Source organism: Sylvia atricapilla, chromosome 1, assembly GCF_009819655.1.
Source record: "Sylvia atricapilla isolate bSylAtr1 chromosome 1, bSylAtr1.pri, whole genome shotgun sequence".
Classification (NCBI taxonomy): Eukaryota; Metazoa; Chordata; class Aves; order Passeriformes; family Sylviidae; genus Sylvia; species Sylvia atricapilla.
Window position 1 is genome coordinate 109,661,544 of NC_089140.1, and position 25,826 is coordinate 109,687,369.

The 25,826-nt window shown below is 34.0% G+C and overlaps 1 protein-coding gene across 1 annotated transcript; it reads right to left on the reverse strand.

Annotated features, from left to right (window-relative positions):
• Positions 1-3,193: 3,193 nt before the first annotated feature.
• Positions 3,194-19,667, reverse strand: CCDC178 (coiled-coil domain containing 178). Its single transcript, XM_066314600.1, is given in 8 exon segments — positions 3,194-3,300; positions 6,546-6,703; positions 14,362-14,421; positions 14,423-14,523; positions 14,931-14,934; positions 16,434-16,527; positions 16,530-16,619; positions 19,469-19,667. Coding segments are annotated over 8 exon segments (813 nt in total).
• Positions 19,668-25,826: the final 6,159 nt, after the last annotated feature.

The following is a 25,826-nucleotide window of genomic DNA, read 5'->3' on the forward strand; positions in this document are numbered from 1 at the left end:
TTCCCTGCAGCCTCTTATTATTCAGTGTGATTCCACACTAATCCACCCCAAGGGATCTATTAACTAGAACCCCAGTTACACTGGCTTAGAGGCAGGTCATAATAAAGACTGTGCAGGAAAAAGAATTTTCTGTCAGAAAAAAATTACCTGAAGAACATAACACATAAACTTAAATACTGATAAAAGGTCACTGGACAATTAACTATTCCCTTTTCCTAGGAAAGTTTTGGAAGAGTAAACATGGAAAACCCTGAAAAATTCTTCTGTTTTTTCTTAAAATGTGTATAAATAGTCAATCTTCTCTTGGTGAAGGAAAAGACTAAATGGCTTCACAGATGGCTTCCAAAATGTCTATGGTTATAAAAGCACTTAAATCTCAAAACTGTAAAGGCAAGACAGTAATTCATCTCAACAGTGCAGAGTAAGCAGATGTGAGCTGAAGCTGGAAAGAAATGAAAGGACCAAACAATAATTGTTCCATTTCTGACTTCCTATGCCTTTATGTGGAGCAAAATTGTTCTGATGCATATATGGCAACACATGACTCTGAAAGTCAAAGTACTTTAGACATGGATGGAAGAAAAACATAAATATTCCAGGCAGAAAAACAAATGGACTGCAGCTGAAAAAAGTTCTTTGGTGCAATGTGTTCCATGCTCCACTTCATGTACAGGTGTTGGAACTTTTATCACAGCTCCTGCAGCTTGCTCAGGAACTCTGCCCCATTTGAGAAGCATACAGAGTGTTTAATTCTTGAAATTAACTTGTTCATTAATAATTTAATTAATTATTAATAATTAATTAATTAGATGTCATGTATTTAGCAATAGTACATAGCATGAAGATCTGAGATTTCCTGATCAAATAGTATCTGTAGGATATTATTATATATTCAGTCTTCATGAGAATTGAGTTGACATCATGTTAAATGCACTGCTTTTCCTCAGCTTCCTTCATTCAAGATATCTAGCATAATATGAAGGAAAGGTAACACAAAGGAAGAAATCAGTGGCAGACCAAAGAATTTAAAGGTTTCTAAGCAGAACTATATATCATGCTTCTCTCATAACAGTTAATGGCAACTCCTTAACTGTATTTATTTACAACCTTTGTTTAAAACAAATTTCTTATTCAGTCAATAACTCCAGAAAAGGTAAGAGGACATTTTAACCCTCTTTCTTTGACCTTGTGCTCAGTAATACATTAGAGGAATGGACACAACTTTTAATTTTTAAGAGAGATTAACAATTGGTTTCTTCCTAAAGATCTAATGTGTTAGATGCTAAGTTGGTGGTTTTGAAAGTAGAATTGAGAAAATGTAGGGGTTCTATAAAATAGCATTCCAGAAAGTCCATTTAGGAGTAAAATTATCAAAAGAACTTAATAAACAGAAATCTGGGGTTGTATCAGAACCCTGCTTTTACAATAGAGCAAGATGTAGAATGCATTTCTTCTGAATTAAGTATTACATTTATCTTACAGTCATTATTTCCTGTGATTATACTAAATGGCAATCTGAAAAGATATTTCCTTCGCAATGGGTGGTTTCAGATCACCCTTTGAAGATATAAATAGAACTCCTGGAATCCCTCATTACTGGGAACTTTTCCTAATTTGTCATTTTCTGGGACTTGAATCTGAACTTTCACATGCACTTCTTGAATTCCCAAACGTGGAAGGACAATGACCAGGATACACTCACAGCAATACAAATTATGTATGAGACAGACATTACTCCAAATATTTCTCTTGTGAATGTCCCAAGTCTTTCTATGACCTCTGTAAAGTTTTAGTGTACAACATGGTCTCAATGCTTCTCAAATCTGATTACTGAGAACTCACCTCTCAATCCAGATTCTCTCTATTTGTCTCTACAAATTCTTACAAATCTGAGTTTCCTCTTTCAGTTTATCAGTTAATGCTTCCAAAACAGGTAAGATCTCACTCCATTAATACAGATATGATGAAATAAAAATTCTGTTGATCAAGAAAGATATCAATGAAATTGAAAATAATAAATTTGGAAAGCTGTCACTGATTTTAAAATGTTCTAATAATCCCAATAAGTAGTTCCATCAACATCAGAACTAATGAAGCCTGGTTTATTACCCATTTGTGTCCCATCATTGATTTACATTGGTGTGTTAAGGTATGAGCTCTGACTTGGACCATTAATAAGGACTCTGGACATAACTCCTCCTTTCTTTCCTCTTTTTATCCCCACCCTTTTCTCAAATCTCTTGTATGGCATTTTTGGGATATAGTAAGGAATGTTTTCATGCTGACAGGACATATCCATTCAACACAGTCTTCAATTTCTACAAAACTTGTAAGAATCTAATTATTTTCAAGAACTCTTTTTTTCCAGATTACTTTGTTGAAACCAGACAATAAAACCCAAAGTTTCTGTGGGGATAAAGATGATAACCTGTCAGATAAACAAAATCAGCATACAGGCAGAGTTCAAAGGAAGATGGAAATAAAAAAAATGTGATTTTTTTTTTCTGCATTGAGAATATTATGAACAGTATTGTTTTAAATATAGATATTTAGAATCAATAAACTGGAAAACTACAAAATATATGTGCAGATCTTAATTCACAGAAAACAGAGAAAAAATAGTATTTCAGTTTCTATGTTTATAAAAATCATAAATGGAAAAAAACACATCATAAAAGCTTTTACCAAAATGTTTTGGGGACTGAGATTTCTGTTAACAAAAAATAATTTCAGAATCTTACTCATTTTCAAGATATGTATTTTCCTTTTGCATAACTTTAGCTATTTTTCTTTCAAGTAAAATCAGAAAAGTTAGCTGATAAATTTCAGCCTGAAACAATTCAAAATTGTTGCAAGGTGTTTTTACAGATAGACCTACAATAAAAGTAAGGTTCATTTTGTAGGCATGTTTTAAGTGCAAAACTAAAGTTTTCTTCCTATATTTATATTGGTAGCATTACCTATTTATTATTTTTTTACATAAAAATCGAGATTTTTCTCCTCTTCCTCTTAATTTTTACATTTCAAACTCTCCAATGCTTCATTAATATTTGGAATCCTTTGATTTATGGCCAGTAGATTGCATTCCTTGATGGATTTGTAATGAACATTAAAACATTCAGACACCTCAACATAAGCTGAAATTATTTCAGGCCAACCAAAAGACACAAGTGTGCGAGTATATTTAATTCACTTATATGAAAAAAATAACTTCTTCCACAGTTTTTATCATTTAAGAAGCAGCATCTGATAATTTTACACTCTCATCTACTTGGGCTGCAACTTTGTTATTCAAATATTCTATACAAAAATATTTTGTAAAGTAAGCAATACAAATTTCTCATGCTTCTTTGTGATAATTAAACACTATTTTTAAAACATATATTTAAAAGGAATACTGTTAAAGAGAAATCAGGGATGCTTTATGATATAGTGTGCATCCTAGCAGAATCTTTAGGCTTCACAGCCTCAGTGAGGGCACACTCACAGCCTGATAACTTTACACATGACATATGTGGTATAACTAAGCAGAAAATCTTAAGTTTTCTCAGACTTAAGATTTTCCTCAATATCTCTCTTCATTTGAATCATGCATAGATTTGTAGAATCACAGAATGGTTTGGGTTGGGAGAGACCTTAAATGTCATCTTCTTCCAACCCCCTTTGCCACAGAAAGACATACCTTCCACTAGATTAGGTCACTCCAGGCCCCATAAACCTGGCCTTGAACACTCTCAGGGATGGAGAATTCATAATTTCTCTGTTCAAATCAATGATGGATCAATCACTGGAGCTTAAGGAAAAATGAGGAAACAAACATCTACAGGATGAGGAAATCATTTAAAGTGGCTTTACATGGATAAAGGCATAACTGTTCACATGAAGCGTAATAAATTTTGTTTCCTTCCCTGGGCTTCCTCTGCAGAAGTTGAAACATCACCACACCCCTGCAGAACTTACCTTTACAATTTACACTGTGATGAGAATCTAACTGGAATACTACCAGACAACAAGTATGTTTTTTGGTCTAGTAGTCCCAAGGTTGATAATAAAAGTCTTAGAGAATAATACATGTGGGAAAATCAGGACAGAATTAGGATGCAGGTACATTTAATGGTATGTAATTTCCCACTGTTATCTCAAGCATCTGATGAAGAATAGATTTACCTAAGAACCTTTGTGACTATGTCCCAGCAGCTAAGGAGGGACTGGTTGTCTTGACCAGAATGTCACAGCTCTGTTGTACTTTTCTAGGGCTCTCTAGGGTTCTGGCAATTGGACTTGGATGGCTTCCTAAATAGCTGGGAAATGAAAGTCCTAACCTGAAAGGTTAGGAATTGTAAATGATCTGAGAAAAAACTGCAATGAAGCACCTTTACTAACCTAGAAAAAGGAGATAAAACCTCAAATTGTTAAGCTTCTCAATGAAATACTCTGAGTAATATAATGCCCCAACCCTAGAAATGTTCAAGGCCAGGTTGGATGGAGCTTTGAGGAACCTGGACTAGCGGGAGGTGTCCCTGACCTCAGCAAGGGGCTGGAACTATATGATCTTTAAGGTCCCTTCTTATCCAAACAATTCTATGCTTCTAAATTTAGTTTGGGTGAAGTGTGAAAAAGGCAAAGAGTTGGCTATATCTTCAGGGGGAAAAAAAAGCTCCAACTGATTAAGTATGAGCAAAATGTCCTAGTTTTTAAATTGCTACTACATAGGAAAAACATTATTCAGAAATGTTTTTCCTTCTTTCAAGGCTTTTAGAGCAAACATTTTGACAGGAATTACTTGAAATAGTGTCACAATGTGCAGGTAATTAATGAAGACAAAAGAATAGAAGAGTAATAGTTAAGCATGAGAACAATTTCAGAAGAAGGGTTGCTTCTAATCTTTGAAAAACAAAGCCCATGTAGACACAAAAAACAGGTTTAATCCATACAGATACCCTTTGTAATGTAAATCTGAGTAGTATAATAAAAAGAAAATCCAGAGTTGTCCTTACAGTGTCAAAAGTTGTAACAACCCTAATGGATCACATATAAAATTTAAAATCAGCATGAATCAACACAAGAAAAAATATCTACGAAAAACAATGCTGAAAAATATTAGTTCACATCACTTATTCTGTCTTCAAACTTGTTGGTGTATGTGACAATTTTCATGTTTTAATTTGTGTTTATTCAAACCCCACTGAAGCCACTGAAAAAAATCCAAATATTTTCCTGATCTCCAAAATATGTAAATTACCTCTGAATAGTTCTATGATAATCAGAAGAATAACTTTGAGCTGAATATCCAATATTATTTATAAACATGCATTCAGTTTGTCGATTTAGCCATGTTTTTGAAGGAAATTGTCAATAACAAGTCAGCTTTTTGCTAACCTTAATTTGGCTCACCTTTAGATGATCACCTAAAAGAGCAGTTCCTTGCTCCACCTCATCCCTGTTGTGTATGTCTGTCTTTGTCCTTTCTTGGTCTTAATAACCAGGAGTAGTGCCTACTGAGGTATGTCTGGTCATCAAACCCAGATGGAAATACATGCAGAAAGCAAAATAAATGGACAAAAGAAGGCTTATTAATTAGTATTAGCTCTATTTTAATATAGTCATGTTCTCAATGTTGGTAGCAATTTCTGGTACCAGTAATAGGAAAAAAAACACAGCTAGAATAAAAAGTCCATTGGTGTCCCTAATATGATTGTATCTTTGCTTTTGCAGGGGGGCTAATTAGGGGTTTTTTTGTTTTAATTCTGGGCATGCTTGGTACATTCAGCTTCTTAGAAATCCCCTATGTATATTCTGGATTCCACTGGATCCTTAGCAGGACCTAGTTATGAGGATGGACAATCCATAATGGTACTGAGCATGTATAAGAGAATGAATTTCATATTTATTTACATTTGTATACATACGCATATACAAACATACAGGTCAAAAAAATAACAGGTTCTGTTGTGGCATCTAAATCCTGGTCTAGACTTTTTCTACTGGTTCCACAGGAGCTGCCAATTAACTGAAAACTCACAGTCAGGTTCTGTGAGGAACAACAGTTCAGATTTTAGACTACAAAATACAATATTTCAAAATTAATTATAGGCAAATATAGCAGAAAACAGGGAAATTTTAAGTTAAATAGAATATCATTATGCATGAGGTAAAATGTGTCACATGTCATCTCAGGTTAAAAAAATCTGCTAACTTCAGAGGACACTTACGCTGTCCCACTGCCTGCATAAATTATTCTAGATAGTTTAAGAAGATAAGAAATATTAGGCAAATATGTGTCCAAAACCGAAAAATATCCAGGTCAGTTATAGAACTGTAAGATGGCTATGACATTTTTAATAATTAAAGCAGAAAACTAACATTAAAACAAAATAATGAACAAGAGAGTTCTACAGAATCTACCACTTCTTATTTGAAAATTCCTATTTATATTTTTACTCTTACAGAGGATCTTAACTCTCAAACATAAAAAATATTCAGGCATTCACATACTTTTCAATAAAAGATATTCATTTACTTGCTTGTTTATAAATATTCAAGACTCACTTTACTGTTCCAACACTTTGCATCTTCCTGGATTTTTGCTTTTTGCTTCACTAACTCCTCAAGGTGTTCTTCATCCTTTATAATCTTCTCTTTTATTTCTTTTAACTTCATACAGTATTTGGTCCAAATAAATTCAGAATGCCTTAACTCATTCCTAATAGAAATACACACAAAGTGAATCCATCTTTTTGGAAATACTTCAAGGTAGTCCCTCTCCATAAAGGAAAACGTAAAGTAGATCTGAACTAGTGAAGATTTATTTTGATTCTCTACTACGTTCCTTGAACAGGTAAGCACGAGATAATTTCAAAATATCCACCAGGGGAAGTTGATGCAATTTCAGCCAGATAACAAAACTACTCATGCTACTAGTTCACTCACGCTTAAAGCCTGCCAACATTACAACTTCTAATTGGACCTCTGAGCAGGCACTGGAGTAGTTAAAGGCAAGGCTTTGTTTCATACCTCACACATTAACTAATCAAAATAGGAGTCAGTACTCTGCTAGTGGCTGAATCTGCTTCAGAGCCATCCTCACTCAATCAGCCCACTGCACTGAGTTTTGTGGACAAATGTAATTTGTGAATTAAGTTTTTCACTGGCATCAATGGTTCATGCTAAAACGAACTTGAAGGCAAGGTCAAAGGAGGGATTAAGGATTTTACTTTCACTATGAATAGCATGTTTAAGAGCATTATAGGAAGGAAAATTTGCCATAATTACAGAACAAGATACTAATAATTACAATAATTGTCAGGAAAACACTCCCATGAGACATGGTTATAGGCCTCATTATAGGCTGCAAAAATGCCCTTTTTTACATCTATGAATGGATTTGACAAAAAGGCAGAAGAAATACAGGCATATCAGGTAAAATTTTTACAAGGCTGGTGGTGTTTGTCCATTTTTTTATTATTGTTTCAGCAGGCAGAAAAAAGTTTCCTCCATGATGCCAAGAGAAGTGTTATGGTGAATAACATATTCCAGTGTGCCTTATACTGTAAAATAAATCCACCACTGCAGAACTAAGATCAACAGTACCTGAATTTTGGAGAGAACTACTGTAGTACAACCCAAAAAACCCCTGAAATAAGACAAGAGAAAAAAAAAATAAAGATGCTTCATCACTAAGTCAATAGTATTTTCTGCAAGATTGCTTAAGATACAGTCTTCATAAACTTTCTTCCAAGATTTCATTTAATGCTGAACTAAAGTCTTACCTTGCAAGGTGTCACAGGCTGTGTACAGCGTGAGCATGAAGCCCAGAGTTTTGGACTTCCTTAGGTCCCACCACCGATGAAAGAGAGATATAAATAGTATTTGGCACTATTCTAACAACAGACATGTAACAGTCATAGTCTGTAATTTTCTTCTCATATTGCCTATCAGCTACAACTTTCTGAGTCGCAGCTGTCATGAAAAATTACAGCACCATCAGCCACAATGCGTGTGTGCAAGCCACAGACTGTGCCGCCTGATTTATAACAGCCTCAGTATCTTCACTTTCCTGCAATCTTCATCATTTTCTCAGTGATGGCACTGAACATAAAGAAAAGAATATGAACTGCAGAGCAGTCTTTCAAGTCTGTGCCACCACAAATCTGTCTTTCTCATGCCTATCAAGACTATGCTATTCTAGTCCTCCTCAGATGGCAGCTGAAGGGATCTACTCCCTCTGTAATGTAAGCACAACTTTAATTACCAGTTGAGCAAATAGCTGGAAAAAAAAATTAAAATACACGGTATAAAAACTAAAACAAAACAAACAAAACCACAACCAACAAACAAACAAAAAAAAAACCCAAAAAATCAAAACTCCTGATAAACCAAAAGTAACTGCTTTACTGAGGGATAGAAAAAAGAGTTTTCGACTTGAATTTTTCCTGAAAATGCCGATATTCCCAAAACAACCGGTATCATTAACATTTCCAGTTTGATTTACAATCATGCAAAACAGGTTAAGGGTGCACAAGAGTCCAAGTCACTGTCATGTAACTTGAAAAGGAAATCATATATCTAGGTGAAACAGAAAACACACATGGCATATTTCTGTCAGTAGAGATGATTAATTTTGGTATTATTCACCTATTACCATTATCATGGGGCTTTTACTTATATAGTGACTTCTTTTAAAAGACAAAAGAATGAAGAAATTTTAAAGCACCTCAGAACAAATGTTAACTACGGGAAAACATCACACTTCCTTTCTTGCACACAAAACAATCTCAAGCACCCCAATATCCACCAAGACTACCAAAAATCCCAGAAAAACTGCCCATGCTGCCCTATAACTACTTAGCAAGCTAAGACCTGTGACAGAATGACAGAATTCAGAGAGAACTGAATAAAATCTTGCACAAAAAAACTTTAAAAAGTGAAGTAGTCACAAGACAAGATAAAAAATTCCAATATTAATAAAAAATGAAGAAGTAAGATCAGATGCTGAATCTTCATTGAAAAAATAGGTTGAAGGATGGTATCTCAAAAAACTATATCTGTTGTTTTGATATATTTACAAACTATTTGAAAGGACAGGAGTAATGAAATTAAAGGTCTGCATATAATATGATTACAGCAGGAAAGGTTAAAACAAGATAAAATTTTCTTGAAAAATTTCAGGACAAACTAAGCAACTGGGGAATAAAACAGTACATATCATTTTGTGCCCAAACTCAAAGTAGAAGATCAGAAAAATTAGGCACATCTTAAAACTGTTTGAGAGAAACATGTACATATTTCCACAAACACCCAGAAAGTCTACTGAACATTTAGCAGAGTTAAAGAAGCTAAGAAGGTTAAATTAAGCTAGAAATGGGATGGAAAATATTAGAATAAGAAATGAGAGTAATACATCCCTCTTAAAATCATTGATGTGGCTTAAGTTGGAATACTCTGTATTACCTTTCAACCCATTTCAGAAAACTGTATCACAGAAATGAAAATTAATCATAAGGCATCTTAGAAAGGTCCTAAAATACAGAGTTCTTCTTAAAGCACATTGAAAATAATGAAAATAGTTTTAGAAAAAGAAAGGAATAATGAACAAAGAAGAACCCCAAAGTCACAGAGAATATAACCTAGTGAAGAAAGTTGACGATATATAGAAGTATTTACTATTACATACACCTTAAGGCTTCAACTCTAAAACTACAGCAATTTGCCTACAACAGGAAAAAACTGAATAGCTGCTGATCACACTCTATTAGTACAAATCAATAAGGAATAAAGTTTAATAGTATATATATGATAGAATAGTAAAAAAAATGAAAGAAAATAGGAAAATATATACTTTTGACAATATTTTTTCTAGTGTTACATGATAAAATCAGCTCTTGCAACAGTTATTATAATCAGACTATCTGAATGCATAGTAATAAATCACATGACATTCTGGTAATACATCTTATTCAGTACCTGATCTTTACCATAATTAAAATCAACATGAGGTTTGCAATGAACTTAACAAGTTACAGAATCAAGGTCCATGCTTTCTGATTTCTCTCAGCTGGAACCCACAAAGGAGCTAATGAGTATTTGATCAGATCATCTCCATATACATATTTAAACAATAATTAAAATTCCAAACATTATGAAGACATTGTTAAGCTTGCATTCCCAGGCTCATATACACTAAAAACAAGTATTATTTCATACTTTTCACACACCTCTCCTTTTGTTTAGACATACATAGTGATGTTAATTGGAGAATTACGTGGCAATTTTCGGAAGTCACTACAGCTTTTTCAAGTGTTATTACAAAATTCTGATCTCAGTTTTTGTGTAATAAAATACTTTAGCTATATATAAAATATATGACCACAACTTTAATTTTTCATATAATAATATTCTTTTCAGAGTGTAAACTAGGTTCTGAAATTAAGAAGTGAAATCTTATTTAACTAAAAGCAAATGTGTTGACTGTGGATCTACCTTAGAGGTAGTAAAATATAATTAGAAAAATATCTTTAATATAACTTCAAAATTATCCTGACTCAATAAAACCAAGACTTAGAAATTCACTGTAAAGATTAAGATCAAAATAGGAAAAAATTAGACACAGTGAAAAGAGAAACAAGTCAGAGAGAGACACTTAGATCTCCAGTGTTGCTAAGCTATCCATCTTAGAGAAAAAAAATACATTTTTTTATCCTACACTGACTCATCCTTCCCGAGGCATGGACAGTTTGGATCATATTACAAGTGCATTGACACTTTACGAGTGCAAGGCCAGAACTCCTCAAACAGCAGCATCGTTTGAGTGAATGCATGTTACCAAGGTGCCTCCTGCTCCCAAATTGGGGGTGAATTTATTACAGGGAGAGCTGAAATCCTTATTTTGTTCTGCTCTTTAGTGCCAATGACAAAGAGATCCACAGTGGTGCAATGTCTTACAGAAATGGGATTATTGCATCTAAGCAACCTTCTCTTGTTCAAGAATGTGTCAGTAAATGTTTCTGCTCTGACTTGCAAGCACAGATCTCCCTGGAGAGCAGACATCAAAAGCACCAGTCATATTAGCCAAAGAAATGAGTTCCTGATGTTGATAATACCTAGGTCAAAATATACTGTAAGAGTGCTGTGTCTTTCAAAAGTCAAGGTTACTTTCTGCTTCAAGGCTAAGTAACTTCTAAGATCCTGAGGCAGGCAGCAAGTACTCCCCTGGGACTAAAAGAGATGTTTCCAAGGTCCTGAGCACTAAACAGTTTTTGAAATAAAGTTCCTGATGTTTGTAATCTAAGCAAACTGAAAATGACACAACCAACTCACATTATTTTAGTCAGGTGCAGCTCTTAACTATGGCATATAGAGTACTATAAACAGTAAGCAAAACAATCACAGTTTTTAATTCCAAATATTTGTTGAAGAAAGAACTGAAAACAAAACTGGGAGAAAATGTCTACAGGTACTATGACCTCTTCTTTAGGTATCTCTGAGAGTGGGTCCTTTCACAGAGGTGATTGGGATACCTTACTCCCAAATCCCACTGTGTGTCTTGTTTTATTCAAACACATCTTAGTAAAGAAGTACAGCTAAACATACAGTTTAAACAGAATAATAATTCTTCCTATTTTGTACATCAAATGAAAATTTCACTCATGGTACCCTCTACTCTCTCAGTTACTTGAAGATTTTGTTTTGTGTTTCATGGTAGACAAGCTTACAAAAGAGATTTTAGAACTGCAAGCAGGCATTACAAAGGGCACTGTATAAGTATACTAGTTTGGGCTGGGATCTAGTTAATTTTCTTCATAGTACCAGGTATGATGTTATGTTGTGGCTTTGTACTGGAAATGGTGTTGTTTCCACACAGGGCTGTCAGCAGGGCTTACACAGAGTCAAGGGCTTACACAGAGATTCTGCATCTCACCCTACCAGCAAGCAGGCTGGGGGAGCACAAGGAGTTGAGGGGGACACAGCCAGAACAGCTGACCCCAACTGACCAAAGGGATATCCCAAACCATATGGCATCAGGCTCAGCATACCTAATTGCAGGGAGGAAGGGGTTGTTTGTCAGTGATGGTGTTTGTCTTCTTAAGCAACCGTCAGATGTGATGGAGCCCAGCTTTCATGGAGAGGGCTGAACGGCTTGCCCATGGAAGTGGTATATTAATTTCTTACTTTGTTTTCCTTGTGTATATGGCTTCTTCTTTTTCTTTTAAATTGTCTTTCTTTCCACAAGTGTCTGTTTTCACTTTTACCCTTCTGATTCTCCACTCCATCCTGGCTCAGGGGAAGTGAGTGAGACACTATGTGGGGATCAGGTGCCTACTGAGGTTAAACCATGACAATCAGTTTTTCACATTGCTTACTTTTTGTCTTTTTACAGTGTCTGGCCCTGTGCTGCTAGCTTTAAACAATGAAAATGACAATGTTTATTTCCACTAGTAACAACCTCTGGAGTTCAATGATTTCTTGGCAGAGATGGGTTGGCCTGTGGCATACGATCCTCAGATATATAAAGATGAGAATGATCTTTGGCAAAGAGGCATTCACTGAGCAGAAGTGAATAACAGCTCTTATAGGTATTATTACCTGTGCTGGTGGTAAGAGTAGCTCTCTTAGTTTACAGTCATGTTTAAATGCATAGAGAATGACTGTCACAGCATTGTGGAATCACCCAGTTGCCTCACAGACAAAGGCCATCTCTCTGAGGAATGTAATGCTGTTGCCAGGAACTTCATGAAATTCCACTGTTACTCCAATAAATAGAATTCTCCTCTACAAATTATCTCATCTACAAAACATCAGTATGTTCCATTCATAGTACTTCCTATGAGCTGAATGGATCAGTGTATGGAAACAGAGTTCCTGTAGTAAGAGAATTTCAGTGTCTTCATTTTGAAGGGACTTGGCAGTAATGGATCTGTAGATAACACACACCCATTAAAGTCCTAATTTCTTTAGAAAATATGAAAATGGGTAACAAGAAACATTTCTTCAGCTCTGTAAATGCTCTTTTAGAACTCTTACATAAATTAATGAGGCCGACTCTATAGTGATCTCAAATGGAAATGATCCTTTAGAAGAAACAGGGAACGGGAGACGGGACAATTCCTTGCAAAGATTGTGCTGGATGGGAAATTGACATTTACTGAAATGAGATTACCAAGGACACCAGTTTGCACATACAACTCAACCATTGGCATTAGTCTTACTGCCTTGAATAAAGCATCAGTGAGCAGGACAGATTTTCAATCCCTGCTGTACATGAGGCACTTCTTAACATCAACTCTCTGGAATACCAGAACAGTGGTATTCCAGAGAGCTGATGCTGACTCAACTCAGGTAGTACAGAGCACAACTTGAATTATGAAACGGGAATATAAATTCCTAGGGAGCCCAGGTAGTTCTGAATGAAGAAGATGGAACAAATTTCATGACTTACTATGAAATTTATATACTCCATAATTAACATGCACTGTTTTTTAAATACATGGTATTTGAAGAGCAGGTGCTGTCACATGGCTGTGGTACAGAAGTGTCTGCTACAGCCACTTAAGATATTTCAAAAATTTATTGCTGCCTTTCAGTTATTCCTGTGAGCTTTCCTCATCTCAAGTGAAAAAGAAAAGGCCACTGTGTCACTTGCTACTTTGCCAGATAGAAGCTGGCAATGAGCCATGGGCATATGCAGCAAAGTCAAGTATAGCCTCCTACCAAACATCAAATACTTGATATTCTTGTTCTTTGGCACAATTTTTCTTGGTGCTGACTCTTTTTATATTCAGAGATAGAAAGGAAGGATTATTTGTCAGTTATTGGCCATTGGTGGTGTTCAATTGTTACTACAGCTCTACTTGATAATTCAGGGGTTAACAACTTGACAAGAGGTTACAGGTAGGAAACTACAACATAAGTCACTACCATATGGAAGCTACCTATCCATTAAAGTGATTTTGTTGGTTTGTTAAAAAAAAAAAAAAAAAAAAAAAAAAAAAAAAAAAAAAAAAAAAAGAAAGGTAGAAAAGGTATTTTGATAAATTCGAGTAATTTGTGCATTGAATAAGAATGATGGCAAAATGTCCTGTCAAAGGGGTTCAAAATTCATAAGCAAGCAATATGAGGCAAAAATGGCATGCTTTAGGAGTTGATTCATGGAACTTTATATTTGGATATGATTCAGGACATCATGTCTTCCTTATTCTGCTAATGCAAGCTAAGAAAAAAGAGGCAAACACTTATGTATAATTCTATTGTTTTAATTGAAGGAAAGAACCAAGAGAATTTAAATAATTTCTAAAAGCAAAATTCCTATCGTTTGAGTGCTACTATTAAAACCAACTGGAAATTATAATGCCAATAGTGGATAGCTCTTATTTGTATTGACTCAATGGCATATCAGCATATTTAATTTTCTCATGCACACATGTATCTTTTTTCAGATTATTTATCAATCTTTTTCATTGTCTTTTGTGTTTCTATGAGTTTGCAATGAACATCACTGCATATTTTTGATGTCAGAAAACAAGTTTTCTGAAATATTTTATATTAAAAAAGCATACATAATGTTTGAAATAAAAACAATTCCAAGATTTGTCTGATCCTTGTCAGTTTAAAAATTGATGTTTAAAGTTGAAGTGCCAGGGAAAGACAACAGACTGTGCCATAAAATTGCATAATTTAAAGAAATGTTAGTAAGAGGACTTTCATTTCACAGAATTTTGGAGTTCTTTTGAAAAGGTGGCTACTTTCATGGGAAGATAGTGACCTCTGGAGCAGAAAGAAAGAAATAATGTGCAAAGAAGCCACTGAGGTTTCACTCAGCAACCTGACAAAATCATTACTGAAACATCTCTTAGAGGCTGTGCAATGTTTGCAGACAATGCAATGACGATTTTTTTTTAATGGGATAGATAATACTGGGGCACTCAGTTTGTAACAACTCTCAAACAGAGATATACATGTGTGTTTTCTCTGCTTTTTAAAATATTACAAATATGAAAAAATAGCATGATATAAAATTTTTATTAGAATCTGGATTAACTTCACTGTTTAAACTAGGATATTAAAAATTAGAGATTCAAAATTAAATAATTATTTTAATTGCAATGGTAACTAAGTATCTGCTGCTTTTTAAAGATCATGGCAGGAAACCCCAAGCCTGAGTAACAAACAGTTAAATCAGAGCACAATAAAAGTCACAGATCATTTACTTGACATTTAAAAATTCTGTTGAAATGAAACCTATAAATAAGACAAATACATATATATAAAGACATAAAAATACAGTAACAATAAGTCTATCTTCTTGTGATATATGGTGATAATTTTTGGAAAGAAAGGAAAAATCCTCTGGAAAAAAAAGGAGTTTAAATTAGCCTTAAAAAAATTAGTAGGTTTATTTCATGAGTTTTATTTTAGTACATCTCAATATTTCAGCTGCATATAATATGTTTTAGGACACTAACATGAAAAAAAGGCACAACTTTAAAAAATGTTACCAACTTGATTTTTAATTACAACTTCAAACATATAGCACTGATAGAATGGTGATGTGTTTCATAACTCAGAACTAATTCATGATAGTTCTAATATTATTTGTGTAATAGGCAATTAGCATTTTCATTTTAGAAGTATTTTGACATGACTGCGGAGTTCCCCAAAGTTGAATTCAAAATTAAACAAATTAAAGGAGACAACATTATGAATCACTTAATAAAAAAAAAGGACCATTTTAGACCGTGAGTACCTTGTAAGGGAGATTGTATTCCACATTTGTACTTAAAACGTATTATAGAAAATAAATGGAAAGCATAATAATTATTCCTAATATCTAAACTTGAGGTAACACAGTATCACTCCAATTTTATAAATCAGTTTTAAGCTACCTGCAACTATCTTCTACTTTGATTATTTAGACTGGCATCCTCCACATCAGGCATTTATCATAAAAAATATTATTAATATTACAATAAATAAATACCACAACTATTCCCATTAGGAAAGTAATGTAAATATATTAGGAAAAAGGTACATCAGCACTAAAGAATAATTAAATTTTGTAAACTTTCTTTGACAGCTTCTGATATCCCCATATTCTGAAACACAGACATCTGGGAAAAAAAGTGAAGAGAATCTCCGCAAATATCAGAAATGTGGTTTCTACCTTTCCCAAGAAAAATCCCACATGAAAGCATCTTACAAAGTTAGAATTACATTCCATGTATGCTTCAGAGACTTTTATTAAAGGCAAACAGCATTATCCTCCCCTCTGCCAGCACTGAGTGAGTGTATGTTGTGATACGGGCATAACAAAATGTAAAGCAGCAGACTTTGGTACTTCCAGCAGACTGCTGCTCTCTAAAAGGGCACCTAAATACTGGAAAGAAGCTAAAATAAACCTCTATGTCTGATGTGGATTTACCTTTCCATACATCCTCCACAGCTTTGTCCTTGGATTCAGCTTTTCTTCCAGCAGAGGGCTGTGTTTCTTCACGAAGTCTATTTCCTCTCGAATCTCTCTGTTGGCTGTTTCTTACATATTTGGTTCTGTACCTGCAGCAGCTGACAGCTTTTATAATCAAAATGCCATCGTAGCTCCAAGGAATCTTAAAGACACATTTAATATTCTGTTAAAAAGATAATTAGCATAAGAAAATGTGAATATCTGAATGACACCATGAATAACTAGTGAGATTAGGAAATATCTTGTCATAATGCTAAGACTTGCAAAATTTTGCGATATGCTTCTTTGAAGGCTGAGAAAGGACATTGATGAAAAAAGATCACCAGATATTGCATTAGGAGTGAATCTGGTTTACAAACTCATACTCAGTCATCCTAATATGTAAGTCAAGCAACTGTTCAAAGCTGGGGAGGTTTTGTTTTTCTGAAGGAAATGAAAACACCTCGCCTTAAGGCATATGTAGAGGAGGTTATCATGACACAAGAAAAGCTCTACCGAGCTTCCTAGCCTCCAGCTATGGTGATGTATGACATATGTTGGTGCAGAGAAAGAACAGGGCAAGTACAGATCCCACATCCTCTTGATACACAATTTTCAGTTCAGAGACACTTCCCAAACTAAACATGGTTTCAGGAAAGTTAAACTAAAGATACAAACTCAAAACCAACAAACAAAACATTTCTCATTGTCACACAAAACATAATCTTGTTGCCATACAGAAGTATTATCTTGTGACTGCCACTCAGTCAGTCTTAATTCAGTTTGCTGCATTTTCTTTTCTGACTTTGGCATAAATTTCTTATGGGTCTTTACAAAAAAATAGGTGACTAGAGCACTGGTTGCTAAATAGCAACATGTATTTTATCTTATTTCACCTAGGAAAAGAAAGCTTATTACGGGTGGGGCTCTGCAGCAGCTGATGGGAAATTTATTGGGATAAAACTACAGAAAGTAGAGTAAGAATATCAGATGAGAAAAAAAATGAGGATATCTCAAGAACAGTAAACTTTGCCATAAATTTGAGAGAGAAGCACATTTCAGTGATGTAAAAAACACTAACTCTGAGAAGTAGCTGTGAAATATTCAGTGTAATTCCTTAACAGTCAATAAATCTTGCTGTGTTAGCAACACATAAATCAAAAATTTGCAAAATTATTATTTCATTGCTACTAAAAGTTAGACATATTGCAAGAACAAGTGGCTTTTCTACATTGTACAAATTGGTGCCTAACATTAGGATGAACAAAATTTCGTTTATATCATATTTTTGTTCTATTTCAGAGAAAGCAGTTTCTGAAGATTGGTTACATCAATGTAATTACCCGAGTGTGCTACAGGACACAGATACAGCAGGAACTAGGAATCATGGAAACCAAGGTAAGTCTGAAGAAATAACAGGATCCAGTGTCTACTTCGAATGGGTCATGCAAACTCATAATTAATCTCCTGAGTTTGTAATACTTAGATTAGAGATAATTATAACATCCCTGAGGGTCTTTATCCTCAATTCCATGTTAGTATATTTTTTTGTCTTGAAGATAGTACTATGAAAATTTATCATCCTGAAAATTACCGAATTTACTCCAAGGACATGACATCATACCAACATAGCCCACTAATAATCCAAGGGAGAAGGAACTCATAAATTTTCACAGCTAAAGTTAATACTGCTTTATTTCGCCTTCTAAAAAAAAATGCTGCATCATTGCTTACACTAACAGAACAGAAAATGTGCTGATTATATTCTACAATTCTAACCTTTTGTTATTTAAAGAAAATGCTAAACACTAAAGAAAGAGCAGCAGAAATGTATAGCAACACACAAAGAAAATTTACAGCTACATCACTGTAGGTAAGAACATGAAAAAGTAAAAGGTAACACCTCTGTAGCTCAAAACTTGAGCTACTATGGTTGCAGCTCTTTACTTCTGTAAATGGACCTTTCAGTGCCACAGATTTGCTCCTGAAAGCATTCTCTAACCTGTCAGTGATTTTTAGTTCAGAGTCTTTATTTAATCTCTTCCTGTTTTCAAAGCATCATAAACAGTGCATAAGAGGCAATTGCTTTTTAGATGAGCAATCTCTGCAGACTGGGAACCTTAACACAGGTTTCTAATTTCCAAGTCAAAAGTTAGCCATTGACTAAAGCAAACAAACAAACACTCTTCTCCTGTGTTGTTAGGGGGGTACTATTTGACACTCTGCCTTCAGGGACAGGGGTAGAAAGCATTTGGGACTAAACTGGCTGGCCTTCATTACACACTGATCTTCATGTAGCACTTGCCCATCACCAAATACAATCCTGGAGGACTCTTGCACTGCCACCATGATTTGGACCGTGAGATGTTTGTCAAAGACCTCTGGGTGATGTGCACCAGAATATTCACATGAGTACAACCTTGATTTTACATCTAGCAAATTACTGTGACAAATTATGCTACTTTCCTAAAGCCTAGGTTCAGGCGATACCCGCTTTTGCCAATGAGCCAGAACACAAACAACAAACTGCTAAGAAGTTCCTTTTGAAGCTTTATTCTGAAGATATCTACAAAAGGTAATGAAAATGCCCTCAGAATCTGGGGCTTTAAGGATACATATCTATGGCTATGTCAAATAATTTGTATTATATATATATGAGAATTTTGTTAAAATTTATTGCATTTTAATTTTTCTCAAAACAAATAATTTATTTTTTATTTTTAGTTTAATCTGTAGTATAATTCAAATATACTATTTTATAATTATGTTTTGGCTTCTCATTTCTTGCCCCAAACTAAGTATTTATTATTATCTTAATTGTTTTGTCTACTCTTATGTTATTTCTGAGAAAATGCTGAACATTTAATAGTATTTCCCACTTTTTTCCCAAATATGTATCCAAGTGTACCAAGTTCGGAAATGTAAATATTGTAATCCTTTTATAGCAACACAAATATAGTCATATCTGGATTTTTACTCTTGGTAATGAGCTGACTGAAAAATTACAAATATTCTTAGTTTCAAAATCAGTACCTTCTTGCATGGCTGTGAGGAGTGGCTGAAGCATCCAACGTGACATACAATCAATATTCATGCCAAGCTTGTTTCTTCACTATTTCTCCAACTCCAAAGATTTTTCTCCCTCATGATCAGCCTTTAGCTGCTTAATTAGCTCAGTAACTTTCAATAACAAAGCTTCTGTTTCCTGCTTCAAAGTTAACGTCTTTGCCATCTTTAAAAATACATTAGAAATATTTTTTTAATGAAAACTTAATCACATGCTCTTTAGTTGAGCTTCATTCTCAACACAAAGCTGGGCTGTTCCCAGTAAGCACAATTGGTTACATTTCTGTCTTTAAAAATAGATTGGAATTGTTCCTTATGAAGGTTTAAACACACGCTTGGAATTCCAGCTCCTTTCTCAGGATAAAGTTGACTCTTCATATCTATCAAGGCACAATTGGTCACAAACACAACTTTCACATTCAATAGAATTTTCCTCCAGCTTATTTCCAATGCAAAGCACAACAAAAATGTGTTAATATAGATGGCATAAAATTTTCATCTTTGAGTATTTGCTTGGGTAAGTAATCTCCAAATAACTGTACAAGTTCCTATTTATCTCAGTTTTGTCAAGAATAATTATTCTATTTAATTTTTCTAAGTAAGTTTCAATTAATTCATTAAAGTCGTTAGAGTTCTAAGACTATTCTGTATAATATCTCAACTGCACTGCTTTACTGGTGATATACCAAAAAAATCACTCCATTCTGTGGCGTTTGGTTATCAAATATGTCTAGGGTTTTCTTTGGCAATTTTTTTTTTTTAGTTAAAGATTCTTTGAGGTCATCATCCATTGTCCTGATCTACAAAAAAAAATGGGAATTATACAAGCAAGGGTCCAAGACACTTTTCTTTTGATTCCCTAAATTATTTTGATTAAAACCCCCAAGGATTTAAAAGGAAGAAAACTATTGAAAGTCTGGAGTGAAATTTTGGCCTTACTGCTATCAACAAAGATTTTATCACACAATTTACTGCAGATGGGATTGCCTCAGGCTAGTAGTACTTAAAAGGTTGCACACTGGTTTAAAAAACACACACAATCTCTTTAATATTTAAAATTTAGTTAAAAAAATGCATATTCTGACTAAAGATGCAAACTATATGAAACAGAATTCTTTGCTGGGAGTATATTACAAATATCCTGTAACAGCAATGTAGCTGTTTCTTTTACAAAAGAAACTAAATGAAAAAAAAAATCTAGTTTCCAACACCCCACATAACCAGTTTAGTTGGTTCAAATCCAAGAGGATTTAAAACATAGCAAGGATCTAAATAAAGACATGTAAATTATCTTCTTGCAAATAGGATGACTTAACAGTACTTAATATATCATTTAAATGTATGTGACTTTCAGCTTGACAGATGATACACACAGATTTCAAAGGATACTCATATCATTTACATAAGACATGGAGCAAGGAACAAAATTAATCTGCAAGTAAGAATGGGAAAGAAGTAACACAGGAAGTCAAGAACACAAGCAAATCATCACAATGAGCACTTAAAAGTCCCATTAGCCTATTGGAGCTGAAAACCAGGGGAGGAAAGATAATTACCACCCTCTTATGCCCACATGTGAGACTTAAAGGACACTTTAATATGGGTCCTGCACAGGCAGCTAAGATGGAACAAAACCTGTGGTCACAGGGTTACATCACACACACATCCATAACTTGAGCACATATATATTTGAAAGAACTCTTAGAAGAACACCACCAAAAAAATCCTTTTGCCATGAAGATACAGCAGACAAAAAGCCTATGCCAAAAATAGGCCCAGAGAAATACTATCAAAGCCTTCCTAGCTCAACACAAAATACAGGAAAGAAGAAAAAAAGACCTGTGCAGTAATGGAAAACAGCAAGACATTGGACAGGAAAACTGGCACCTGAAGAGGTATCAAGCTAGTTACAGAAATATCAGTTTGATAAACAAGAATTAAATAAGTAGATAAACACAAAATAACTGCATAGGTGTATCTGACATGAAGTAAAAATAGTCAGGGAAATACAGGATTTGTTGAGCAAAATAGCCAGGACAACAAGCTCAGTGCATGAGATACAAAGATAAAGAGAGGAATTTGAAGAAGAGAATGTAACTAGAACTACACCATAAGGTACCCTGCATCATGAAAAATTTAAAGTGACAGATTCAGGCTTATTTTGTGTTGTTTCTGAGTTTCTGCCTTTGACATATACCTGTTTTGTATTGTATTGCATATCTACTGGACACATAGTGAGAAATAATTTATCAAATATATAAATATATTCATATGTAAACAATTAAAATCAAGCCCCTCTATATTTGTAGCATTGTTATTTCATTCTATATGCTCAATTCTTATTTTTAAGTGCATTAATGAAATATTCTTATTATAGTAACTCTACCTTTTCTCCATTAAACTTGTACTTATAATAAGGTCACCATCCAAAGACTTCAGAATCTTTTAAATCTCTGCATATTAAGTAACAACCTAGAAGAGATGTGGAAAATATACACAAGACTAGCAGAAACAATTTAAGCCAACAATAAAATGAGTAAATATCTGTACCTGTCAATGCTTATCCAATTAGTGTATATTGATGAAAAATTATGACATTGAAATAATTTCACTGTTCTCATATTATTTTAAATGAAGGTGAATGAAGCAATATAAATTTACAGTCAAATTAATGTCTATACTGTGAACCTAGATGTAGTTCATGCACCTTAGATTCTTGTAGCATCTCTACTGCAGTTGCAGAAATTTCCCTGCAGAGTATTTAACAGCATTTGTAGAATACTAATCTGAGACAGCTTTCCTGATGTGCTGCTATGATGGCATTACTGCCAGTATTGCAGATAAATTATTTAAAAATATAACTTGCCTGTGCAGGCAGCTACCAGATCTTCTTGCTGCAGTGTAGACATATGCAAAATTTATTAACATTTTGAAAACACTTTTCCAATAAAAGTGAATTATTTAAATTACACTGATCATGTTCTTAGAGAGGTTAATGGGAAGATTTTACAACACCTTAAAATGATATATATATATTGGATTGTTTCTTCCTCTACCTACCCATTTTTTATGTTCCCTTTATTCTTGTTTCTGTTCATTTCTATGAATCCACATAGACTAGGAAAAGATCATGTATTGCTACAGAAAGAATCATAACATTTTCAGTTTTGTCTTTCTATAATAATGAAACCTTTCAATCAAGGAATCCTTAAGTAGTGTTCACGAAAAATCATTGCTCGCTATAAATGAGAGAAAATGGCATTCAGCTTCATTTGACACTCTATTCAAGATTAGTAACAAAAATTATTTTACAGATGATATCACTGAATCAGCTTGACTCTGACTCATTATGCATGAATCTATTAATCTTGATGATATATGGATGTTACATTATGATATTGTGCTATACAAGTTGCAATAAAATATTTTCATTTGCCAAAACTATTAAGTAGATGAAAAATAAAATTACTAGTTAATTAAATTCTCAGGCACTATTTAGGTAAGTACATACCATATGAAATTAAAATTTTTATAAAAATCAACATAGTAATCCTAATTAACTATATATCTTATCCTATAAGAATAAAAATGCAGCATGAATGTCCCAGTTGGAAGCATTTTTCCCCCTTCAATTCTAATTCTTGAATATGATTAATAACTTTGTTACTACAGGGTAATGGAGTATTTACAAAACAACAGCTAAGTTGCCTTGTTGTGATCCACTTATTCTTGTCTGTAGAAAGAAAGATAATACAGAATGATACTAAGCTTCATCTGCAGGCTAATATGAGATTTTTTTCATACCTGGTTTTATTCCTTTTATTTGCAACTTCGCTAGCCTTGGTCTTGAAAATGACTAATGCAGAATGTAACAGCTACGTCTATTACTTTGCACACAATTTGTTCTAACTTTTACTCCTTTTTTAATACAATGTCAACCACAAGGAGGGAGATTAAAAATGCTTGAAGAATATGAAGGAATAATTTCAAAGGAATGAGATATGATAAAGAGGGCTAGGGTCAAAATGCAATTCACTGTAACTAATTTTACATAATTAATCCCAAATGAATCAATTCTTATGATTTTACATTAGTCCTCAGAAGGGATTTTGTCCAAACAGAAAAAAATATCACAATCCAAAAAGGCAAATGTGGCAGCTACTATAAAAACACCCTGGGCAAAATCGAAAAGGTCACAAGGACTTAGAGACAAGCTTAGACTACTCTTATGTACACAATACTTAGTTCCAGCAAATGTTTGCTCCCACCTTATGAAGGGGTGAAGTTTCAGAACAGTAATTCTTGTGATGGGAATTTAAAGCTACATGACATAAATGAACTGTTTTATGAGAACATGCGGATTTCAGAAGTATGTTTTCTTTAAACTCTGCTAGACTTATAGCTACATAAATAAACGATGCTGTGTCACACTACTGAATGTTAACTATTGAGTTAATACACAGCACAGGAACTTGATTGCAGAGGTCACTAATGAGAGGTGTCAGGAACCAGAACAAGATACTGAAACCTAGCACTAGAGCTATTAAAAAATCTAAGAAGCTGTCCTACAAACATGAAACATTAACCTAATTAAGTTCAGAGGGATACAATGCTTCAATGTGCCTTGGAGATGGACCAAAAATAACAACTGTAATAGAAATTAAACAGTAAAAGAGAACCAGACAGCCTTCATGTACAGTCTGTAGATTTGTTTGTTGGGTTTTGTTTTTCAAAGAATAATCTCAGTGTTTTAATTAATAAGTGCCAGCCTAAAAACATTACCAGCCTGTATGTTACATAAGGCTCTTTTAAAATAACTTTATCATAAACGGATGTACTGGAATGGAAGAAATTGTTTGCAATATTTTGTTTAAAAAGGCAGCCCACAAAAATGGATAACAAAATGTATTTTCTAGACTCTTGCTCTGCCTGTTTTTAGAGCCAGGATCCTTCAAAGGATGCCTGCACAGCACAGTCCTAACAAAGCCTATATAGACTTTGCCCAGCACAGAAGTTCATATTTTAAGACCAGCATTAATTTCACTTAGTTGTTTCTACTGTTATGTAATTATATTGATTCTGTTTACATCAGTAGAGCAACTAACAACATAGCCTCTTTAAAACACCCTAGACTTTTGGAAAGCTTTAACTAAAAAACATTGGTTTTCTACTGCTTTGGTCTTCCTTGGTAAATGCAAGCAATTTTACATGAAGTCTTCTAATCCCTTTATAAAAGCAAGTTGGAAATATAAAGTGGAATACATCAGTGATAAGTATCAGGCATCTTTTTAGAGGTTAACAAATTCGTTTTCACTTTTTCTACTAAGAAAATGCAGAAACTAAACAGTTGATGTCATTACAAATTCCAGGCTGGACACCATTTAAGTAAAGAAATTACAGCTAAAAAACAAATAAGAATGAAAACAACCCAACTTCAAACTACGTGACCTGACTTTTTAAATTATACATTTTCTTTTGGATCCTATTGCAACAGTGGTAACCAATACTAACTGCAAAAATGTGAAAATGAAATGAGTAACCTACGATATGAATTTCAACTAAGAAACTATCAGTGGAAGGGAGATTCATAAGCTTGTAGTCTGAAACAGTGTCATTTCAGTGGACTGGAGGTATGTAAGAGGGGAAAAATCTACTTATTTGCATGTAAATGTGTAAGTCAAATTTACTACAATAAGAAAAGCCCATATTATTTATTTATAATTTACATAATTCAGAAAATAATACTGGCTGAAAACTTCAGTAGTTAAATCTCAGGACCACAAATTGAGGTAATTTACCAAAATACTTCATCACCTTTCCAGGCAAGCACTTTCTGGATTGTAGAATTAGCATATTAGAAGTTCCTAGTAAACTGTAGTTTTGAACTGAATCATCAACCTACAAAAAATTACTAGTAAAATAGCAAAAATACCCCACATCTATATTACAGTCTTCATCAAAACAAAATATTGGGAAAAAACTCAGCTAGATTATAGATTTTAGCAATTTATATTCTTTTAAGTAATACTGTGAAAAAATAGAGGTGTGTTTATTCCAAGCTGTCAGAAATGGAAAATAGTTTCCTAAGAGATGGTCAGAGAAAATAAAGAGCAAGATCAAAATATGCACTTCACATTCTTCTCACCTCAGTTTATTGATCCACCAAACTGAAACTCAAGACTGTTACAAAGAAGTGCTAGAGGAATGTAAGCGTGCCAAGCTTGCCAGAAGAAATGCTGAATCCATGGCTGACCTTTGACACTCCCACACGCTGCAATGCAGACAGCATTATTGTTCTGTTACCATAACAAGCTAACTGACTGGG